The sequence below is a fragment of the Paralichthys olivaceus genome, chromosome 5 (genome assembly GCF_024713975.1).
Source record: "Paralichthys olivaceus isolate ysfri-2021 chromosome 5, ASM2471397v2, whole genome shotgun sequence".
Classification (NCBI taxonomy): Eukaryota; Metazoa; Chordata; class Actinopteri; order Pleuronectiformes; family Paralichthyidae; genus Paralichthys; species Paralichthys olivaceus.
The window spans coordinates 15,362,684-15,382,705 of record NC_091097.1 but is presented as its reverse complement, the minus strand read 5'-3'; the positions used below and the strand labels follow the sequence as shown (position 1 = coordinate 15,382,705).

The 20,022-nt window shown below is 41.8% G+C and overlaps 2 protein-coding genes across 9 annotated transcripts in view; one reads left to right on the top strand and one right to left on the bottom strand.

Annotated features, from left to right (window-relative positions):
- septin9a (septin 9a) overlaps positions 1–20,022 on the bottom strand; it is a 62,940-nt gene that overhangs the window by 24,356 nt on the left and 18,562 nt on the right. For 5 of the 8 annotated variants that reach the window (XM_020102899.2, XM_020102898.2, XM_069525697.1 and 2 more), the window contains one exon: positions 8,988–9,746. In XM_020102899.2, coding sequence (XP_019958458.2) covers positions 8,988–9,746 — 759 coding nt within the window. Of the gene's footprint in view, positions 1–8,987; positions 9,747–10,851; positions 11,003–16,268; positions 16,357–17,687; positions 17,988–20,022 lie in introns of those variants that run through there. The other 3 variants (XM_020102900.2, XM_069525698.1, XM_020102901.2) reach the window with 3 other exon arrangements.
- Positions 429–4,540, top strand: LOC109639440 (uncharacterized). Its single transcript, XM_020102904.2, has 2 exons — positions 429–520; positions 1,775–4,540. The coding sequence occupies exon 2, from the start codon at positions 1,776–1,778 to the stop codon at positions 3,261–3,263; it is 1,488 nt and encodes a 495-aa protein (XP_019958463.2). The 5' UTR covers positions 429–520; position 1,775; the 3' UTR covers positions 3,264–4,540.

Here is a 20,022-nt window from a genome sequence, read left to right as displayed (position 1 = left end):
CTATTTGGTGGAAATCTGTGAAGCAGTTATTGCGTAACCGTGCTAACAAACAGACAGGCGAAAACAATCTCCTTGGTGGAGAAAAATAAGGCTATAAAACAAACAAGTACTGCCATATTAAACTAATGTTATAAGCATAGTAGATAATAATAAAATATGCTTTATTAGAAAGCCTGCAGTCCAAAGGACACCTGGTGTCAAATACCTGCACAGACCAGTTCAACATAAAATCGGAAATGACTTACGGAATAACTCCACTTTACAGAGTTATATCTCTTTTAATTCAAAACGCAAATATACAGCTTTTGCATGTTGGGCTAAAGCCCGACAAAACACTGACAGAGATTAATAATTAATAATCTTTTCAAAAGGACATTTGATCCAAGCTGCAGTGCCTTTCTGTAACCAGGCAACAGTTTTGTTGTTGGTTTCATTTCTGAAGAAACAGAAAGCTACGGGTAGTTATAACAGCTCACACACTGACACAGAACTGATACCGAGCAGCAGCACACTAACAAAGGTGAGTGCTCTTATTTTCTGATTTACCAGAGTTTTCTCTCATTTCTCATTTTCTCTATTTGAGGGTTTTTAAATTACTCAGAAGGTGAAAACCATATTTAGAAGGACAGTTGAATGTTTGTTCTGTTAGATTGAATTTGGAGAGGTTTGTGCTATGTCAGTCTTCTTAGAATGTATTTATTTCCCATCACTTTTTATTGTATATATTATCTTACATAGTTTAAATATTTCCTTGTGTTTATATTATGTTCATTTAATTATTACTTTTACTGAGTTTATTTTCTAAACTCCATTTTCTGCTGTAATATGGCAAATTTACCCCCCCCCTCGACTTATAAAGTATTATCTTCCTCTAAAAAGTACAGTTTGTAGAATTTGGGATATCTAGTGTTGAAATTTCATGTTAAACCCCTCACCTCACCCTCTCCTACCAAACAGGAAAAACAACCTGTGGTAGCCTTTAATTGTCATAACAACTCAAAAGGTGTTTAGTTTGTCCAGTCTGGACTAATGTAAAAAACATGACAGCCTCCGTAGAGAGGGTCCCCTCGATGTAAATATAAAGTATTTTAATATAAAGGGCCTTTTCTGGGGTAAAGAAAACAACATTTCATACAATTCAGATGAAACGAACTAGTGAAAACATCATGAGAATTGTTCTACACTAAATTTTTGCCCATAGATCCCTTTCAGCTAAATCTTACACACTGGACCTTTAATATAATATTAACATAATATTTCCAAATTACGCAACAACACACAAACATCCAATATACAGCCTTGAAACCTTTAAAGTCCCCCAAGTGAAAATAAAGTTTTTAAATGTTTCTCCTGTTTTTTATACGATAAATAACATATTTTGAGTGAATTGTGTTGTCAGCATCAGGCCTGACTGTATTTCCACTTTTACACTGCAGTGAACAAATCCCAATCTGAAAAAAAGGGAGAAAGAAACCAATCCTGTCAACTTGCGGGTGGGATGCAGTAGCTGGGAAAGGACTGTGGAGTGTGACTTAAAATAATATATTTCCAAGCTAGAAAGTGACTGCAAACCCACTTTCCCATTGATTAAATAAATAATGTGTAATCTTGTAATTGTTAATTATCAAGACGAAATACAAAAACATATTGTTAAAATGATCAATGATGGGAATAAGCATTTGGATCAATCTTTTGTTAAGAATACAAGTATGGGTTGAGAATTATCAGTATGAATGAACAATCCAGCTAATATTTTTTTTAAATTTCATTACAGGATGATGAGGATGTCAGGCAGAGTCATGAGTTGCTGTGCAGCTCTGTTCCTTGCACTGGCCTCAGTATCAGCTGTACAAAAACTCAAGTCAATTAATGATTTGAAGAAAATCAACTTTGGCCAATCTGTGCCCAAACACACTCTTTTGTTGCTCCACTGGTTTGCCAACGTAGTTGATATCAACAATAACAACATCATTCGCTTGACTTTCGATCCAGACGATGAAGATTACGGCTCGCATCATTATGGCAATTATGAGCAGCTGCTAGACCCACTGCCTCACGGTTACCAGTACTACACTGTTGGCAATCTCTATGAACACAGACATGAACAACTTCCAGACTACGTAGTCAATCCCCAGGCAGAGTATGCAGGAAGAAACATGGACCGCATCATATTCAGAGTCAGGCAACAGAACAGAGGAAGATCTATGCAGACAGATCAAGTGTACATCACACAGCACTATGAGACCTTCGAACAACAGGGGACAAGGTATGACCCAGATCATACGTACCAAGTCACTACCAACCTTCTAAGACAGATCAGAGAGTTTTCTGAGGGAACGAACCAGAACACACTGTGGGATCTCAGAGATCGCTACGGAAGTAACGCTGATGATTCCCAGTTAAGGCACATCAGAAACACATGGGGTACTCTGGCTTGTCTTGGCCTGCTGTTGTTTATTGTTATCCAGGAAAAGCACTCCTCTTACCAACAAAAGAAAAGCACTCAGCCTCCAGCGAGAAGAAAGACACAACCTGATTTTGTTGTCAACATGCCAGAAAACCCATCCCGGACACATCCCAGACAAAATAATTTTTTAAGACATCTACCTGAACAGAGGGATGAGACTCAACTTACAGTGACGACAGGCAACAATGGAAAAGCCAGGATTCATTGGAAGAATGTTACTAGAGATCGTCTAAACAATGGAGTGATGGTAGTGCTTTTCAAAAACAATGAGGACCAGGAAGCAAGCAGCACTTATAAGTGCATCGAGGACAGTCATTCAGGCAGTTGGGACACCTCAGTGCCGCTAAATGAAGGTCTCCAGGCTCGACTACATAAGGTGAGGAGACAGTACTGCTTCTGGAGAGTGGTGGGAGAGGAGATATGCAGAGGTCCTGAGTTTAAGGATGACAGAAAAGACACAGCAGTCGATATAACTGGTTACAATGCAAAACTCCAGCTCTTTGTAAAAGATGGCAAGGCGTGTGCTCGCTTATTTGTTAGGAAGAACTTTGGTAATTGGAAGTTGGAATTTGACAATTCTTGGGTTGGGTTCTATGCCTCTGCAAATAAAGGCACAAATCAGTATGAATGGCGACAGTGGCAGTGGGCAACTAAATTCAGACCTAAAGCTGATGTTGAGGACTACTTTTATGATGTGTACGAGTATCACTCAGGTATGGCAATTGCCCCTGGAGTCCAAGCACGATTCATAGACTGGGGAAAGGAAGTTAAAGCACGCACTCCAAGCTGGAGGTGATGAAGATGACTGGAGATGCACTGCGGACAATGTGGAAGTGGATGGAAAATCAACCCTGCCTTCTGCACTTATTGTTTATTTTGATCAGTCTGATGTTTATGTCTATTCAAAATGCTGTTCTGTTATACGATTTATTTTTCCTTCGTAAGTTTAATTTCAGTGAGTATTGGATGTGTCAATTTCGTTAACATTGAAACATATAACATATTTGTGATGAAACAACAAATACTCTGAAATCAACCGTTTTAAAATGTGTCAAAAAGGGCAGACAGTCCTCAGGATTTTGTTGCACAAGTTCCCATTTTTCGCTTCCTGATTCAAATGATTGTGATAACTGGACTTTGCGTATCAGCTGATACCAAGTACTCATCCTAACCAGTGCATTCTTTTTTTAATTACACCTTGTAAAGTATTTTAACAGCTGTATGCTACTAACCATGTATGGATGTGAAGATTGCCATCAATGTTGTATGGGCTGACTTCAATTAAACCCTATGGAAAACACAAACATACAGAGAAGAATGCTCTTCCGATCTAGTTTGACAATCATAACTGAAAAAGAACAAAAATAAATACAGACAAGTTGTTGTGTGCCACCACATGAAACCGAGGTCTTTATACAGTTCATGAGACAGTTTTTGTTCAAATTTTAGCTAGCTCTGTATAATGTATAACAGGAAATAACTTCTTCCTCAAAGCTACGGTAGTACACCGATGCTGGTATCAATATCAGAACATCTGTTGTTTGCTTGGGCTGAAAAGCCTCGGTCTGCTGTAAATAGCTTTTGAATGGATCTCACCAGTCGGAATTTATTACCACACAAAATATTAAAACAACAGCAGTTTCATCAGAACAAGAAGTAAAGTCTGAGTGGTTGTAGTTCACTTAAACCACTTATGGACATTATGAGCTGCTTGGTTGTACCTAAAAACCTGAAATGATTTAATAACAGTGCAGGTCTTCTCTGAAATGTCTGTAAATCCTAATGCTTTGCTCTGGCATGGTCATAAAGTTCCAGGCTTTATTCATGCAACAATGTCATGCTCCGGCATGCCTAATCTAAAAGTAGTGACTCACTGTTGCTTCATCCTGTGTCTCGTATGGATGAAGAGAAAGCACATAGCTCTGATGGATAAATGAAACAGACAGTGAAAGAAACTATGATCTGCTCTGATAATGTACAGCTTTTAGAAACTCGATTTTATTCCAATAAAGGTTTTGTATTCTTCCTGTAATGTTCAAACTTGTGTAATGATAAAACAAACTGTATGTGTCAGATCCATGTCAGTGTTTTTATTGCAAGTTGAAGAAAGAGTGTTTGGGTTGAGTGCATGTGTGGCCCGTGATGCAAAACACGAACACAGATGAGCAATTTATTCAAATATCATTTCTAACCCTTGTGACATTCACAAGTCCATGTTTTTAACCAAGTCCTGAACAGACCTATGAAAAGGCCTTTATGTCTGTGTCGACGAGATGAGTACTGTTCTAATGTGGTGAAACTGGGTGAGCACTCAGCAGGACAGCCAAGCAGGTCATAAGATGAGTCATTACTAATAAGTGTTGCAGATTGAGCTTTAATAAAATACTAATCAAAGGTTCCTCTCTGGAATGATAAAGTCCAGAGCCAGGTGTGAAAGACAGACACTGCTATTTGTTGACATATTCATCATCTCAATATACAAGTCTAATACACTGCATCAAAGAATCAGCTCTCCTGCCACAAAATAATACCAAATATTTTTGAGAGGTTTTTTTTAGAGGTTCTCCATTTTTGGCAGGGAAATAGAACAAATAGAACATATACAACAAATATTATATAGCAATTTAAACTATCACAGCAATACAACCTAGTCCAATATATACTGATATATTGCAAATATTGTGCAATCAGAGTAAGGAAATATAAACATAAAATTGATCTGCCTCAGATACGTAAAATATTTTGCTGTTAGTCATTGTCTGCTTATAAAGAAATGTTTAAAACCAAAGCCTTCACTCAGAAGCAAATATCAGTCCAAACATTTATTTTGACATTTTTTGTTACTTACTGGCAAAGGACATTTTTTTCATCTTGATCTAGTTTTTGGCCATATGGCCCTGCCCTAGATAACAACTGTTCTCATGCAGTATCTTTATTTAAAGGTCAAGTGTGTAAGATTTAGGTGAGAGGTAACTATTGGCAGAACTTTAATGTAGAATAATCCTTATAAAATATTTTCACTAGTTAATTTCATCTAAACTGTATGAATTGTAGTTTTCTTTACCCCAGAAAAGGCCATTTATATTTAAATACTTTATATTTACATCGAGGGGGTTCTCTCTACGGAGGCCGCTAATGTTTTTTACATTAGTCCAGACTGGACAAACTAAACATCTTTTGAGTTTTTATGACAACTGAAGGCTACCACAGGTTCACTTTCATGTTTGGGAGGAGAGGGTGAGATGAGGGATATGCAGCTGCAACATGCAATTTCAACACTACACACCCTACGCACACAACACTACTACACTACTTATCACAAAACTCTACACAAGCACTGACTTGTGGTATGTGTGATAAGTGCCACATCCACCTTGTCCAACTCTGATGAAAAGTCTAATCCAGCATGCATGTTTTAATACTGGCAATAGAAGCTAACTGCAGATATCAATTAAAAAAAAATGCCACTACAATGCCACTGAGTAGAGCGCATACCTCCACCAAATCCCAACAGTACCTTTAAATTCACGCTGCACAAAATTACACACAAAGTATCAGTGCCTGATTTTTTTCCATCAAGATCCATGAATTATTCCCTGGGGAAGGAGTGAAACTGTCGCAATGTTGAAGAAAGTGGAAAAATAAATTCTGGGGTCCGCCCCCTGAACCAGACCAACACCAAAATTGAATGGGTTCTTCCCTGACCCACCACATCCTTCCACAAAGTTTCGTGGGAATTTGTTCAGTTATTTTTCTGTAATCTTGCTAAAAAAACAGAAAAAAGGACAATGGTGAAAACATAACCTCCTTGGCTGAGGTAAAGAAAAAATATTTTGAATAGAAAAAAAGATCAAACTATGCCGTCACTTTTACTGGTTTATCGATTACAGTCCGTCAGGGATTCATACTCCCAGTGCCTCTCTAACCAGATATTAAACTGACTCTGTAATATGTCATCACAATGACAGCAGACAAAGTAAATCAAGCTTTGAGGCATGGTCAGGAAACTACGATGAGCTGTGTACAGAATGAATGAACGTGTGTGTGTGTGTGTGTGTGTATATATACATGAGATCACATCCTGTGGAAGCGCCACAAGACTGGACACAGCTGCTCTTAGTTACAGCCGACAAATCATCCAAAGCAGAGCATGTCATTACAGCACCTTGAGTTTTACACAAAAAACAACCAGCTTATCCGCATTTTCATCAGTCAATCTCCCCTGAGTGAGACATTCTTAACCTCATCATCTATTTGAAGACACATGTGCACATCAAATATCTGCGAGCACAGACACACAAACTCAGGCAGGCTGATCATATCACATAGGCCCTTGAACATAAATAACAGAAGTACACAACAAAAGATGTGAAACAGAAAAATATCATTTTCTAATAGAAAACAGGAAATAGTTATGTAAAATATATACTTTAAAGAATCTCTTCTGTGTGTACTCATGGAGGAAATAGAAAGTAAATTGTAGTTTTAGGAGCGTCGTCAAAATGTGGTCTGTCGGTTTAGCTTTACTCCCAAATGCTTGGAGGTTAAAGTGGACTTTTCTCATTTTGTTTCCTCCCTGTAGACAGACTTTACAGGAAATCACACTCCTCCTCGCAGGCTTTATTTCTCTCACCATTTTTTCTTCCTCTTCCCTTCTGCCCACTAAACCTCCTTTCTCTCTCTCTCCACCTCTTCTGAGAGTTTTTTTTCTAGTGTGGCGTCCCTCCCACCACATGCGCAGGAAAGTGGTAATCTGAGCCAAATGTGGCAAAAGTTTAGTCCTAATCCTTTCACTTTTCCTTGCTTATTCCCCTTCTACTAACACAGGGCCTCATTTAAGCTTTTTCACGCATATGCTTTCTGGTTCACCAAGGGTGGTACATGTCAAACAATAGAAAAAGAATAAAGTAAAATCATGAGCTGTTTGCAGAAGACGTACAGTGGACAGTGAGGTTACACACAACTTAAAAAGTGAAAATTGGAGGTTTTCTATTTTTATGTAGAAAGTTTTATGACCTCCAGATTTGGAATGTATCACCTCCCAGCCGCCTACGCCTGAATACTACTCCACCAGAGAGAGCAGCACATGAGTACAGCTGTCTCCAGATAGCAGGGACACACACACAAACATGCAGCTTATCTGGTAGAACCAGTCAGAAGTGCAACAAAATGATTAAAATGAGAGATAAGATAAAAACACACTTCTATAACTTCCTGCTATTCACTGCAATGCAAAAACCAAAAATGGAAACAAGACTGTCCAATTGCAGAGAATCTAGCAGCTCCAATTTATTATGTCCCATTGTAGCAAAGGAAGAAATTAACATAGATTAGGTATTTGGAGAAATCCAGCTAAAATGCAAAGATTGTCCTCAGGCTGGTGCATTACCATAAATATTAGGTTTCAGCCACTGAGGATAAAGAATATCCACAGTGCACTTCATGGAAATGGGACAGTTAATATTAGTGATGCCTTGTCATGCACTATGGTGTTTTCTGTGGAAACTGGGTCTCAAAGGGTCACAAATAATTACAACAAGGAAACCCAACAAGCTGGATGGACGAGTTATGGGATGAGTGAATAACTTCCTCTCTTGACGTGGTTGCCCTGACAGATTCATCCAGTAGGACAATGACTCATTGGTGTGCACTACCTTGCCACAGTTATGGAGCCGCCCTTAAAGTTTTGCCTCTGTTAAACCAATACTTATGGTCTCTATTTGAGTTTGACATCATCTCTGCACCACACCTCTGATGTTGGTCAGTGAAGGAAGAGTATTAAAAACCACCTCTGCTCTGTCTAGACAATGATAGATTTTGCATTCATTTATAGCTCTCACAAGTAGAGCAGTCAACTGAGAAAACACACTCAAAGCCAAAAACACAAGTAAACTTGCTGTGTCACTGGCATTTCTACATTAACCAATTACACTCACTTAATATAAAAGTACACCACCACATAAACTGCAGCCTCTTAATCTCACACATTCTGAATTTACAGGGATTTTACCCTGTCTGAGTCCAGTGGTTGATTTAAGATCATGCAAGCTACTCATTCGTTTGCCTGTATGAGACATTTTTCAGCTGCTGTCCTGGGAGTAGCCCTGCGATTCTCATCATCACCCTCGCTGACCTACATTCACAGACAGTCTAGACTGACAAGCTCACAAAACTCCAGCTTGAACTGTCTTTGGTTGGTTCCGTCATTTTTTGGCTGCATTGTAATGTTACGTGGAATAAAAATAGAGGATATCCTGAATAAATACAAAGCCTAGTTTTAAAAAATGTCTGTGTGGATGTGACGAGACAATGGTTTGTGAATGGTGAGAACGTGCAGCAAGAAAAGGTCAAATGAAACTGTCAGAAAAGAGAAAATGAATAACAACATGGTAAAGCAGTGATCAAATGACTTCATATGAGTAAACAGGCAAAATCTCCACCTTGAGAAGTCTGCTTCAAACATACTTTACCCTGAGAAGCTGCTATATTACAATTAAGATGGCAAACTTGAGGTACTCACTGTCTGTTGGTCGGGCCGTGGGTGTCTCTGTGATGGGTGACTGCACCCTCTCCACCCGTGGCTCTGCCAGGGAAGGCAGAGGAGCACTAGGTGCAGGAGGTGGGTGGTTGTTGTTGTTCTCCATCGCGCTGCCTGGCACTAAACCGTCTGGCTGTCTGAAGACGGGCATATCTGGCCTCCGGGAGACTCCATCAGCTGGGCTGAGGATGGGGGATGGGGGCTCTGCTTTCCTCTGGGGGGGGTCAGGAATCCTAGAGACTGGGGCAGAGGACAGCTGGGCATCCATCCTCCTCGGAGGGGCAGGGGGTTCACTTGACCGTGCCATGCTGAGCTCTGCACGCCTGTTTGTGGAAGTGGAGATGGAGTTGGAGGAGCTCTCAAGAGGGGTGCTCCGACTGCCCAGGCTTACCTCTGGTCGTTTGAGGCCAAAGCGGGCAATGCCAGCGCTGGGCGAGTTGTCAATTTGCTTGGAGGAGACCTCAATGGAGATTTCTGTGCGGCGGGAAGAGGCTGTGTCGGGGTTACGACCCCCTGATAGCTCGATGCGCCTCATGCCGGTATTTGGGGAACGTGGATTAGAGGACTCGGAGGGGGAAGATCTGGAGGAGGAGTAGTCAGAGTTGCGGGAGCTCAGGTCGTAGCTCCGCTGGCTGGATGTGGAAGTCGTTGATGAGCGGAGAGGGTTGGTGGTCCGACGAGACAGGGGCGAGGGGTGTGTGGATGAATCCGCCTCCTCCACCTCAAACGACCGTTTCAGTGCTGGAAAATAAACAGAACAGTAGGTCAAACCAGGGCTGTTTCAACAGGGTAGGTTGGGGTTTGCATTTACACTTTACTGTTATTTGTGTGTCTGCACAATATTCACTTTGTTTATAATCATGAAACGAAATGAAGCTTTGAAAATTTGAATGATGTGGAATCATGTGTTTCTTTGTTGGGAGAGGAAGAGGATGTTTGGTTTGGTTCAATGTAGGGCCGTCCCTTGAAAAATCAAGAATCTCAGATTGCTGGAGCTAAGAGTGACTACATGGCCTATTTCCACATTTATTTATTTTTTTTTATAAGTATATGAGTAAAACACAGTGGAGCAGCATGATGAGGGATTGCATTAACTACAGTAAATGCATATGGATGTATGGTATGGTGCATGATTTCTATGGCACTTTTCTATTCTTGAGGACCATTAAAAAAGCTTCACTCATTCTCACAACCATACAGCACAGCCGCCTGGAGAAATTTGAGGGTTCCAGCATTTTGCCCAAGGACACTTCAGGGATCAAACCGCCGACTTTCTAGTGGGTGGATGACCCACTCTATCACCTGTATTGTCTATATGACGTAGAAAAGTCGCTTTATGTCATCCAGTCAGGGTGAAGGAGGAAAGTTTAGTTCTTGGATGAATGAACTGATCACCACCATTTTTTACTACCCACTTTATTTCATCTTAACCTTTATTTGACCAGGAAAAGTCCTATTGAGATTAAAATTACTGATATTACAGCACATTGGGCAATAACAGAAAACCTTTAAGAGCAGTGTTGTGGCAGTGGAACATTTTGAAGTTGTTTTTTGAGACTGGTTTAGTTAGTCACCTGGAAACTCTGAACACACTTAAGTATAATTATTGATAATGAAGCAGGGTTTAATGTCACCCTGCTTCATTATCAATAATTATACTTAGCTAATACGTGACAGGACTGGTTCACACCCTTTGCGATGACATGGAGATTTTATTTTAATCACAGTGACGCTTCACACCCGTAAATTACTTTAATGACGGTGGCTGTTACTTCAATTGAAATCCGCCATTAAAGTCATTCCGTCGCTGAAGATGGTTGACCTCAGTGACACACGCTGCTCTTACCGGATTTGACGCGCTTCACGTAGCCCGACAGCTTCATGGCGCCGGTACGCGTTCCTTGGAAGAGTTTAATTATCGTCTCGAGCGAGGAAACGTATCTATTCAATATAACCGCGCCGCCATCTTTGTCTCCTCGCACACCTGTTCACCTGATGACGACACCCACCTGACCCCCCTGCGACGTGTGCGCGCACGCGGCCGACGCGCGACCCCTCAATCAATCGATCTGGGTGATAAAACGATATCAATAAATGAATGAATAATGATAATAATAACCATAGTTATAATATAATACTGATATATATATATATATTGATAAATATAATAACATTATTAATAATAATGATTTATTTAGTTCTTTTTAAAAACTGAGTTTACAAAGTTCTTGGACAGCAAAGCAAGAAAAGTAAATATAAGAAGTAACATTGAGCAGGATGCAATCTGAGGCCAGACAAACATGTCTAGGTGGTCGAAAAAGAAGGGAGGGTTCCAATGAAATGAAGAAATATGTCACGTGGAAACTTTGACCCATTAAAGCACTAATGTGATTATAAAATGAATGAACAGTGGAATAAAAGGTGAAAATAAAACGATAAAAACACAACATCACATGAAAACAGGTCTATAAAAATGGGTTTTAAGAGGTGATATAAAACAAGTCACTGACTCTGCGAGCCTTATCTCCTCAGGTGGGTTAATGATAATGAATAATAATAATATAATAATCCAATGTGACAGAAGTCCAATATATGGTGATATAATGCTCTGTATGCAGGTACAGTGAGGAATATAACACAAGTGTTTGTTGTACTGCCCATAGAGAAGAGTTCAAAAACATTCACTCAGGCGCAAAATCAGTTTTTATACTAGAAATGAGGGTTCTCCAGTGTAGAGCTGGACACAACTGGCAACCCACAATTAATCCTTGTATACCTGCAGCCACACTGAATCTCCCACTGAACTGCACCTTTGAGCCTCGCTAGTTAATATATTCATGCTGTAATGTCCTCAAATGATTTGGATGTGGTTGGCCCCCAGTACATCCTCTGGAATACAGAATACCTTTAAAACTGATTCCTGTGTGTTCAATGTGTGGCAATTTTGGCACTTCTTCATTACCATTGCGAAAGACAGGAGAGAGACGATAACAATGAGCCTTCTGACTTAGATTTAGACTTGTTACACATGTACATCTCCACCATGACAGATAGTTTGAACGGTTTTATGACAATCATCTCTTTGTATCGTTCAAATAAAACACAGTAATTCCATGTGAAACTGCCCTTGAAAGACAACGTTGTCAGTGTGCTCTGTTCTTCTAGAAGTGTCAGAAACAAGCGAGGGACCGACACTCATTAGTCACATTAACGTTAAGTGTAACATCTCTCAGTAAGGACAGGGAATGAAGCATCTTGAGCAGTGAAACTGAAGAGGCCAAGGCACAGTCCAAGTGCCACAGACCACTTAGAACTGAGATTTCAATATAATGACCCGTTTGCGAAGAACTGAGCTAACTGTGTGGCGTGCCTGCTCTGTGGTGACACAAGAGCCCGACACAGTGAAGTCCACACAGACACGCTGGAGACAGAGGCGCTGTCAGTTGTGCTTCCATCCGTTCCTGTGAGCGTGTGTGTGTTTAAACGCAGCAGTAGTAAAGCAAACACAGCCTGGTCTCTGCCTCTGTGAATGTCACTGGACACATTAGGTGTGTGTGAATCTTTTTTTAATGTACCTGTGGAAGTAAAAATGCAAAGTTACACAAAGAGGAAGGGCCTCCGATACTGCCGGATTGGTTATCAGTGAGTACACAAAACTACTGATCCAAATCAACATTCTTAAAGTATATTAGTTTCAACCAGATAAAACTGCAATTTTGTTTTCCCTGAAGTCACTTCTTATTCTACACTGTACTGCCACTTACTGTGACGAAAAAGCTTCATGAAAATATCATATTATTAAAGGTTCCTCTTCATTCATCCTCTGTATTTATTGGTTTGTCAATGGGTTTAACCTGAGCCAGGTCATACAACAATGATGGCTAACCACTTCCATACAGAGTAAGGAGCCTACAGCTGTTACGATACATTATAGAAGTTATCTCTTTAAATCCACTGGTATCAGATATGGACTCAGTATTGTCCGATACATGAAGTCCAGGTACCAGAATCAGGGTCGAGAACAGAAAAGTGGTATCAGATTTTACTTCCCTCTTTGCCTGTCTCAGTAACATATTTGCGTACAGTGCTGTGTGTGTGTGTGTGTGTGTGTGTGTGTGTGTGTGTGTGTGTGTGTGTGTGTGTGTGTGTGTGTGTGTGTGTGTGTGTGTGTGTGTGTGTGTGTGTGTGTGAGGTGATAGCAGTGATCACAGACCTTCCAACCAAGCTAAGATAATACTAATGAGCACCAATGTGAACCAAATGTGAACCTTCCCTTTACCTCTCATTTGACCTGGAACTGAAACCGAATCTGCTTTGAAGATCTTTGTGAACTGCAGTCATCTTGGACTCCATTCTGACTGATATACTGTAAACTCAAGTCAGCAGACCCAACCTGCCAAATAAGGAAGACATAGCAGCCGAGCATGATGTTTTTCAACGAACACTCTGTCAGACTTGCATTGAATCCATGTAGTGCACTGAAACATGGTTAAACTGCCAGGAGAACACATGGTGTTGCTACTCTGCTCTCCAGTGTAGCATGTAGTGCATGAGCAGCACATGGACATACCCTGTGCCTCTCTGAGCATGACGGTAGATAAAGTGAATGGATCAACTAAACGAAGTGACCGTGAAAATGTCTAGAATTTCACACCAATTCTTCCTCTAAATTCCGTGGTAATCCTTCCTGTAGTTTTTGTGTAGTACTGCTAACAAACAGGTAAGCAAATAAACATACATAACCTTTGGTGGAAGTAATTCAATTTCAAGATTACAATAACTGACAGAATTAGCCATCAAAGCTAATGATTTACACTAATGGTAACATGTGAAGCTTCTGACCTCTACTGGTGCTATAGATTATGGTTTTTAAATTAGCAGAACAGCATTTTTGTGAGTGCGCAAGAGGAAACACTTGAACAACAATGGGGGAACAAGTGGAGAAACAACAATGCACCAGAGATTGATATCAGAGCTCTTTTGTGTCTCTGTGAATGAAAACCAAAGGTGTCCTGCTCACTGCTTCACATTAAAAGCACTGAACTGACAAAACACTAGGGGTGGCTTTTATTGTGAAGCAGTTAAATGCATTGAATATGTCACTGGGTTTAGCACATATACAGCTGTCATCACTGCGCACCTTCAACTCCTCAGCGGGTAAACAACAAATGTGATCGGCTGCACTGTAAAATGATATACAAGAATCTCGATGAGTTCTTGCTGTTACTACAACAACCACGAGATAAAACAAGCAGAACTAAAATCTTGTGAATAAAATGTTCCATTCCTTATAGAAACAAAAAGCAGTTTCTGCTTGACGTTTCAAAGAAAATCTCTCATCACAGCCCAGTTGTTTTCAGCCACATCAATGAGCCTGCTGATAACTCTGGGATCTTGCCTGGGGAAACCTGCACAGATGCCAGTGCAGGTTTCGCTCCACGTGTCCGACAAGGGAGAGAAACAGCGAGCAGGAACTTTAAAGCCCAACAAAGACATGCTGTGTTCACTCTACCTCAGAGTGACCCTTTGGTGCTTCCCAGCAGCACAGAAGCTATTGGCGTCATTAGCAGGAAACCTGTCCGAGCCGGTGAGCATAGAGCCTGATAGTTCTGATAAGGATGCAGACGCCTGAGCATGGTTATCATCAGCTTCTGTCAGAGGACGCTTCCTCCCTGCAGCTTTGTCAGTGAGGCTCCTCGTGGTGTTTTGTCACAAGACTGAGACTTAATGGTTAAAATCAATATAGCACATTAACTTCAATACTTCTGTTCTTTGACAACAGCTAGGTGGCAGTTAGCTTATAAAACTGTTCCTACTGTGATTTCTGTCAAATTTATCTCTGTCTCTGTTAAGGAGTTTAAACCCACTAAATGAATATTGTTAAAATCGCTCTACCCATGAATAAGGAGCAGGAAGTATGGCAGCAACCTGCAATGACAAATTCTTTAGGGTGAAAAGTTCCACGTGGCCTTTGATAAGTTGAAGTGATTAAAAAGCACTTGTGGAAAATGAATACAAACCAATATAAGCTCTGCACTGCAGGGATCCTGAAGGTGCTCTATGGTTTTTTTTTTCCATTCCGGTGATTAAATTTAACTTGATCTCATTTCCGACTGTAAACTTTTACAACAGTGATTGGTTTGTGAGTGCAGGTCATGCAGGCCGGGCCCCATGAAGCTCTGTAAAATATAAAAAAAGAGGGCGGGCTGTGCTCGGTTCCACTCCTCCACTGCCTAACCCCGACATTTTCACCCACCACAGAAATCTGCTTCTGTGGAATTTCCTCTCATTGGTCCAGCAAATGCCCTTCATCATGCAGAGAGAGAGAAGGAAAAGGAAGGAGATCAGCTGGGAGAGAGGAGACTATACTCACTCTAACAACTCATTGGTTGGTACTCTTGCTTCACCAGGAGAACAAGCTTCACCTCACCATACAATCTCTCATTACACACAGAGGGTTGTTTGCAAGAGGAAACAGAACAGATCTTTCTCAAGGAGCAAGACAAAATGAAGCTGTATGAAACTGTGTGGGTGTGTGTGTGTGTGTTCTGCTCAGCGGAAGGCCCAGTCTCTTCGGTCAATGATCTGTGTGTTTGCAAGGCTGAGGTCACAGCTGAGGTCATTGGCCTCGGGCAACAGAATCCTGTCTTCTGTGTCACTGAGCTTCTCACCGGCGTCGTCAGAGAAAAGCATGACACAGTGAACCGCAGTGAATCAGTGTCCGGCAGCGGTGACATGGCAAATACACTCACTGCTACATGGAAAACTCCTCCTCTTATCGCTTCCACTCACAAAGTCACTGTGCAGACAGCAACATGCTGCACAAATTAGTGTCACATTCAATAACAAAATGATGCATAATTTCCACTGCGCTTTCATTTCAGAGCTCTAATCGTTTCACAAGTTCATGAGTTTCAGAAACAACTCACAGACTCTACCTTTAAACCCAGACTGTACATTTTGCTGGTTGGCCGCCACTGTGGCCACAATGGGGTCACTGGTAAATGCTGAGACATAGTGTGACAGTATAGCTCCAGTAGAGAAGAGTCACTCAGTTCAGTGCTGTGACTCAGTAAGATCCACTACACAACAGTGTCCATCTGAAGTTTGCTAACATAAGCCACCGGTCATACCAGACCAAGTAAGGCTGCAGCAGCGAAACTCCTGAGTGTACTGTGTTAAGCAACGGTTTGGTTCTGTCCAGATACGTGTTCATTTGTAAGAGGAAGAATTACTTATTCTTCATGTCAGAAAATTACAAACCTTTTGTAACCTGAAGTAGGCCATCAACAGATGTTTTGGGACGCAACTTTTCCTCAGTTGTGATTTGGCACATTGAACGATGATCCTTTTATTCTTTAAAACAATTCTTCTTTTCAAAGCAAATTATCTGGAAGGCTTTAATCTTTAAATATCAAGAGGGGAATTAGTATTTGAAGTCAAACAAAAAGCTCACGGCAAACCCATTCAGTTACAGTAACATGAGTACGTGTAATTATTCACTTTCCAACCCTAAAATCCTGTCTCCTGTTGCACGAGCTCTCACAGCACTTCTGCATCTGTGCCATGCAGGGCCATACATCACAGGGGTGGTGGTGTCACAATGGTATTACCACAACACACTTAGCCCAACACATACCCCTGACAATCACAACAGTCGCCCATTAGGGACATCTAACGGGTAGAGCGCACTCCTTCGCCCCTTTTTTTGTTGCCTCTCTTTTCTGAATGCCACTTATCTTTCTGCTCCATTGCATTGCGTAAGCCGGCGGTTTAAAAACTGTAAGACAAGAGGAGAGAGGGAGGCAGAGAGGGGAGGCAGAGAGGGGATTCACCACGCATACATACCACAGACAAACTGGTGTTGACAGAGGAGCAGCTCCGGACAAGTGTGGATGCGTTCCTAATGGCTATGTGTTTGTGAGAGGCAGGAGACAGCTAGTCAGATGGACAGACAGGTTTGTGGAGAGAGGTGTCAGCCTGTCAACCTCCCCACCACACCCCACCCACCCTCTTCCTCTACCACCAGCAGGGAGGCAGAAGGAGGAGAGGCCGAGGATGGATGAGCTGCTGAGAGAGGAAAGGGAGAAGCATGGCCAGAGGACGAGGCTTGGGAGGAGGAGGAGGAGGAGGAGGAAGAGGAGTGGGAGGAGAGGGATGACAGGGGGAATCTGTGTGCCAGGGGCGGAGAGATGAAAAGGAAGAGGAGAAGAGGGAACGGAGGGGGGAGGTGGGCCAGGTGTTCCCCTCACAGCTGTAATGCAGTTGCTGTCTCCTGAGTGCCCAGCATACAAACAAACTACATGATGCAGGCTGCTGTGAGGAGAGGCCAAATCAGTTGCACATTTTCCTCTGAAAGCAGTTTCTCCCTCTTTGGCACATGCAGCCGAAACTTCAACTCAAATACATACATGACAACAATAACAGACACACGCCCATGGTTCGCAACAAAAGTTAAAGAGCCATAAAAAGCAACACTTGAAGCACAATTTCCCTTTCAAAACACCACAGCTCACCACAGACGTCAACGAAACCTTCTCCCTCTCCGTTTACTTTTTCCAGATCAACTCAGCTCCAATAAAACATGTGGAAATCATCTATAGTGTCCTCACGGCGGGGTTAGAGAGTGCCTCACACCACGGAGCAACGAGAAGAAGAGGAAAAGCAGCATGACAAACTGACCTTCAAAGTCTGATATGATCCCTTCCAAGTGAGCGTTGACAGTGGAATCAGACATTTTGGGGAGAAGGTGTTTGTGTGTGTGTGTGTGTGTGTAATGCAAGAGAAGAGGGAGCAGGGTTCCCTTTCCCCAGCAAGGAAAAGTCTTCCTGAGGCGCAGTCCTGCTTTTTAAACAAATCCCAAATTAGGAGACCCGTGAAAGAGAGAGGAGGGGAGGGAAGTAAAAAAGGATTGAGCAGCTCACTGATCCAAGCCCTCTCCCTATCTCTCCTGTGTCTGAATGCTGAAACTTATTTTTCTCTTCTCCTCCTTCTCAACTTCCAGAGCTTTGGAATGAGCCAGCGATGACAACCCCCCACCCGCCCTCCTCTTTCCTCCCTCTCTCCCTTCAGCTCACTGTCCCCCAACCCTCCCCCACTCCGCCCTTCCCTCCCTCCTTCCCTCCTCTTCTGCAGCCGTCCTCTCAGACTGGTTCCTTTCTATGAAAGCTCTCTTTTTTTTTTGCCATGGGTCAGTCAAATTATACGCATGCTAACATTTGAACACACTTCCTGTAAGCTCAGTCACATGACTCACACACAGACACACACACACGTACACACACTAATGAAACAAAGATCGCCTATTTCTGAAATGTTTAAGGCCTGACTGTTACTGTTGAACATGCTGACATCAGCATCCTACAAGCACATGAATCAATGCACAGACTAGAAAACAAGGCATGTCGCCATTCCGTCTTATTTCAAAGTAGATGAAATAAGATGAACAGTTAAAGCAAATGGCAAAATAAATCCAGAGTGGAAACAGAATTGTTCTATGGACTAATATGGTCAGGACAAGCTCATGCAGGCGTTTAGTAGCTGGTCTGACATGCTCAGTCGCTCTGGAGGCAGACATCAATAAATAAGTAGCCTAATGACTTAATGACCATGTGAATGAGCCCCTGTGTGTGTGGGCGGAGGAACATGGGCGCTGGTCAGTGTGTGTGTGTGTGTGTGTGTGTGTGTGTGTGTGTGTGTGTGTGTGTGTGTGTGTGTGTGTGTGTGCGCTTGAGAGAAAAAAGTAAGAAGGATGTGGCAGCTGTACGTTTGTAAATTGTTGCTTCTTGAAACTTCTGACCAACACACTGACCTGCAGTGTGAAGTCACTTTCATTTTCAATCTTTGTGAGAACTGGTATTACCCAATGAGAAGTTACCTCAAGGCAACTCAGGCATATTCAGACTTTATCAGCCACAGGCCAAAGGCAACAAGAAGATAAAACCCTGCTGCTATTGGCCGCTGCACCAAAATGACCCATTTATCTGCAGCTCACAAGGCTCGTAACAGCGAAGATACGTGAGAAAACAACACAAGAGGAAGAAATTAGAAGACACATGACATAAAAATTAGTTTGGATGGATCATAAAAAGAAGAGAGATGTGATAAATTATTTGGACTTAAGCTGTAATCCATTATTCTTCAATGGAAATGTTTTCCAATAGCTGTTGTCATTTATCTTGCATGTCTTGAGAGCTCACCGCCAATTTGATGCTTACATTGGAATCAGAACGTGTGTTTTCTGTTCATTTAGGTGTGCTTAGCGATCATAAACACAGATGTGCTGGAGAGTGCAAACACACACTCTACAACACACACATTTCAAAGTAAATAAGAGGTTTTACTGTACCAAACCCTGGTCCAAGATATGTAACCCCCGATATGTGTGAGCAAGCACTTTAATCATCGATAAATATTCCATGTTTACATGAAAACTGGGCCTGTGCCTGGGGATTTCAAACACCGGGGCAGGTGGCTGGGAGGCCATACACAAGTACAGATAACTTGTTTTTTGTTTCTTGTTTCTCTGACGGCAAGTTGTTCTTTTGGTTGTCACCCATTTGAGAACTTTAAGGTGAAGGATGACTGCGTAGTTCAGTGTCCATGACGACAGCAGAGATTTTATCCCTCCCTCAAAAGACCAACCCACATTCAACCCAGTATATCTGACACTGTGCCCCTTCCTCCAGCAGAGGTCAGCATTGCACGTATAGATAAAACCCGTTGCTTTGGGCAACAGTGTGTGTACAGTAATGTGATCTGGAAACAGATAAAGATGGAGACATGGGGAGAATCCTGCCCGGACACACCCTGATCCCACACAGCGCGCCCTGCCCAACACATGTGTGTCAGATTCCTTCTCCCTGGCACAGAGTCATTTTCAGATAAGTACACACACACACACACACACGCACACACACACACTTTTACTTCTATCTTAGTGAGGACACTCATTGGCATAATGTATTCCCTGTATCCCCTGACTCTAACCTTAACCATCCAATCTAAATGCCCATCC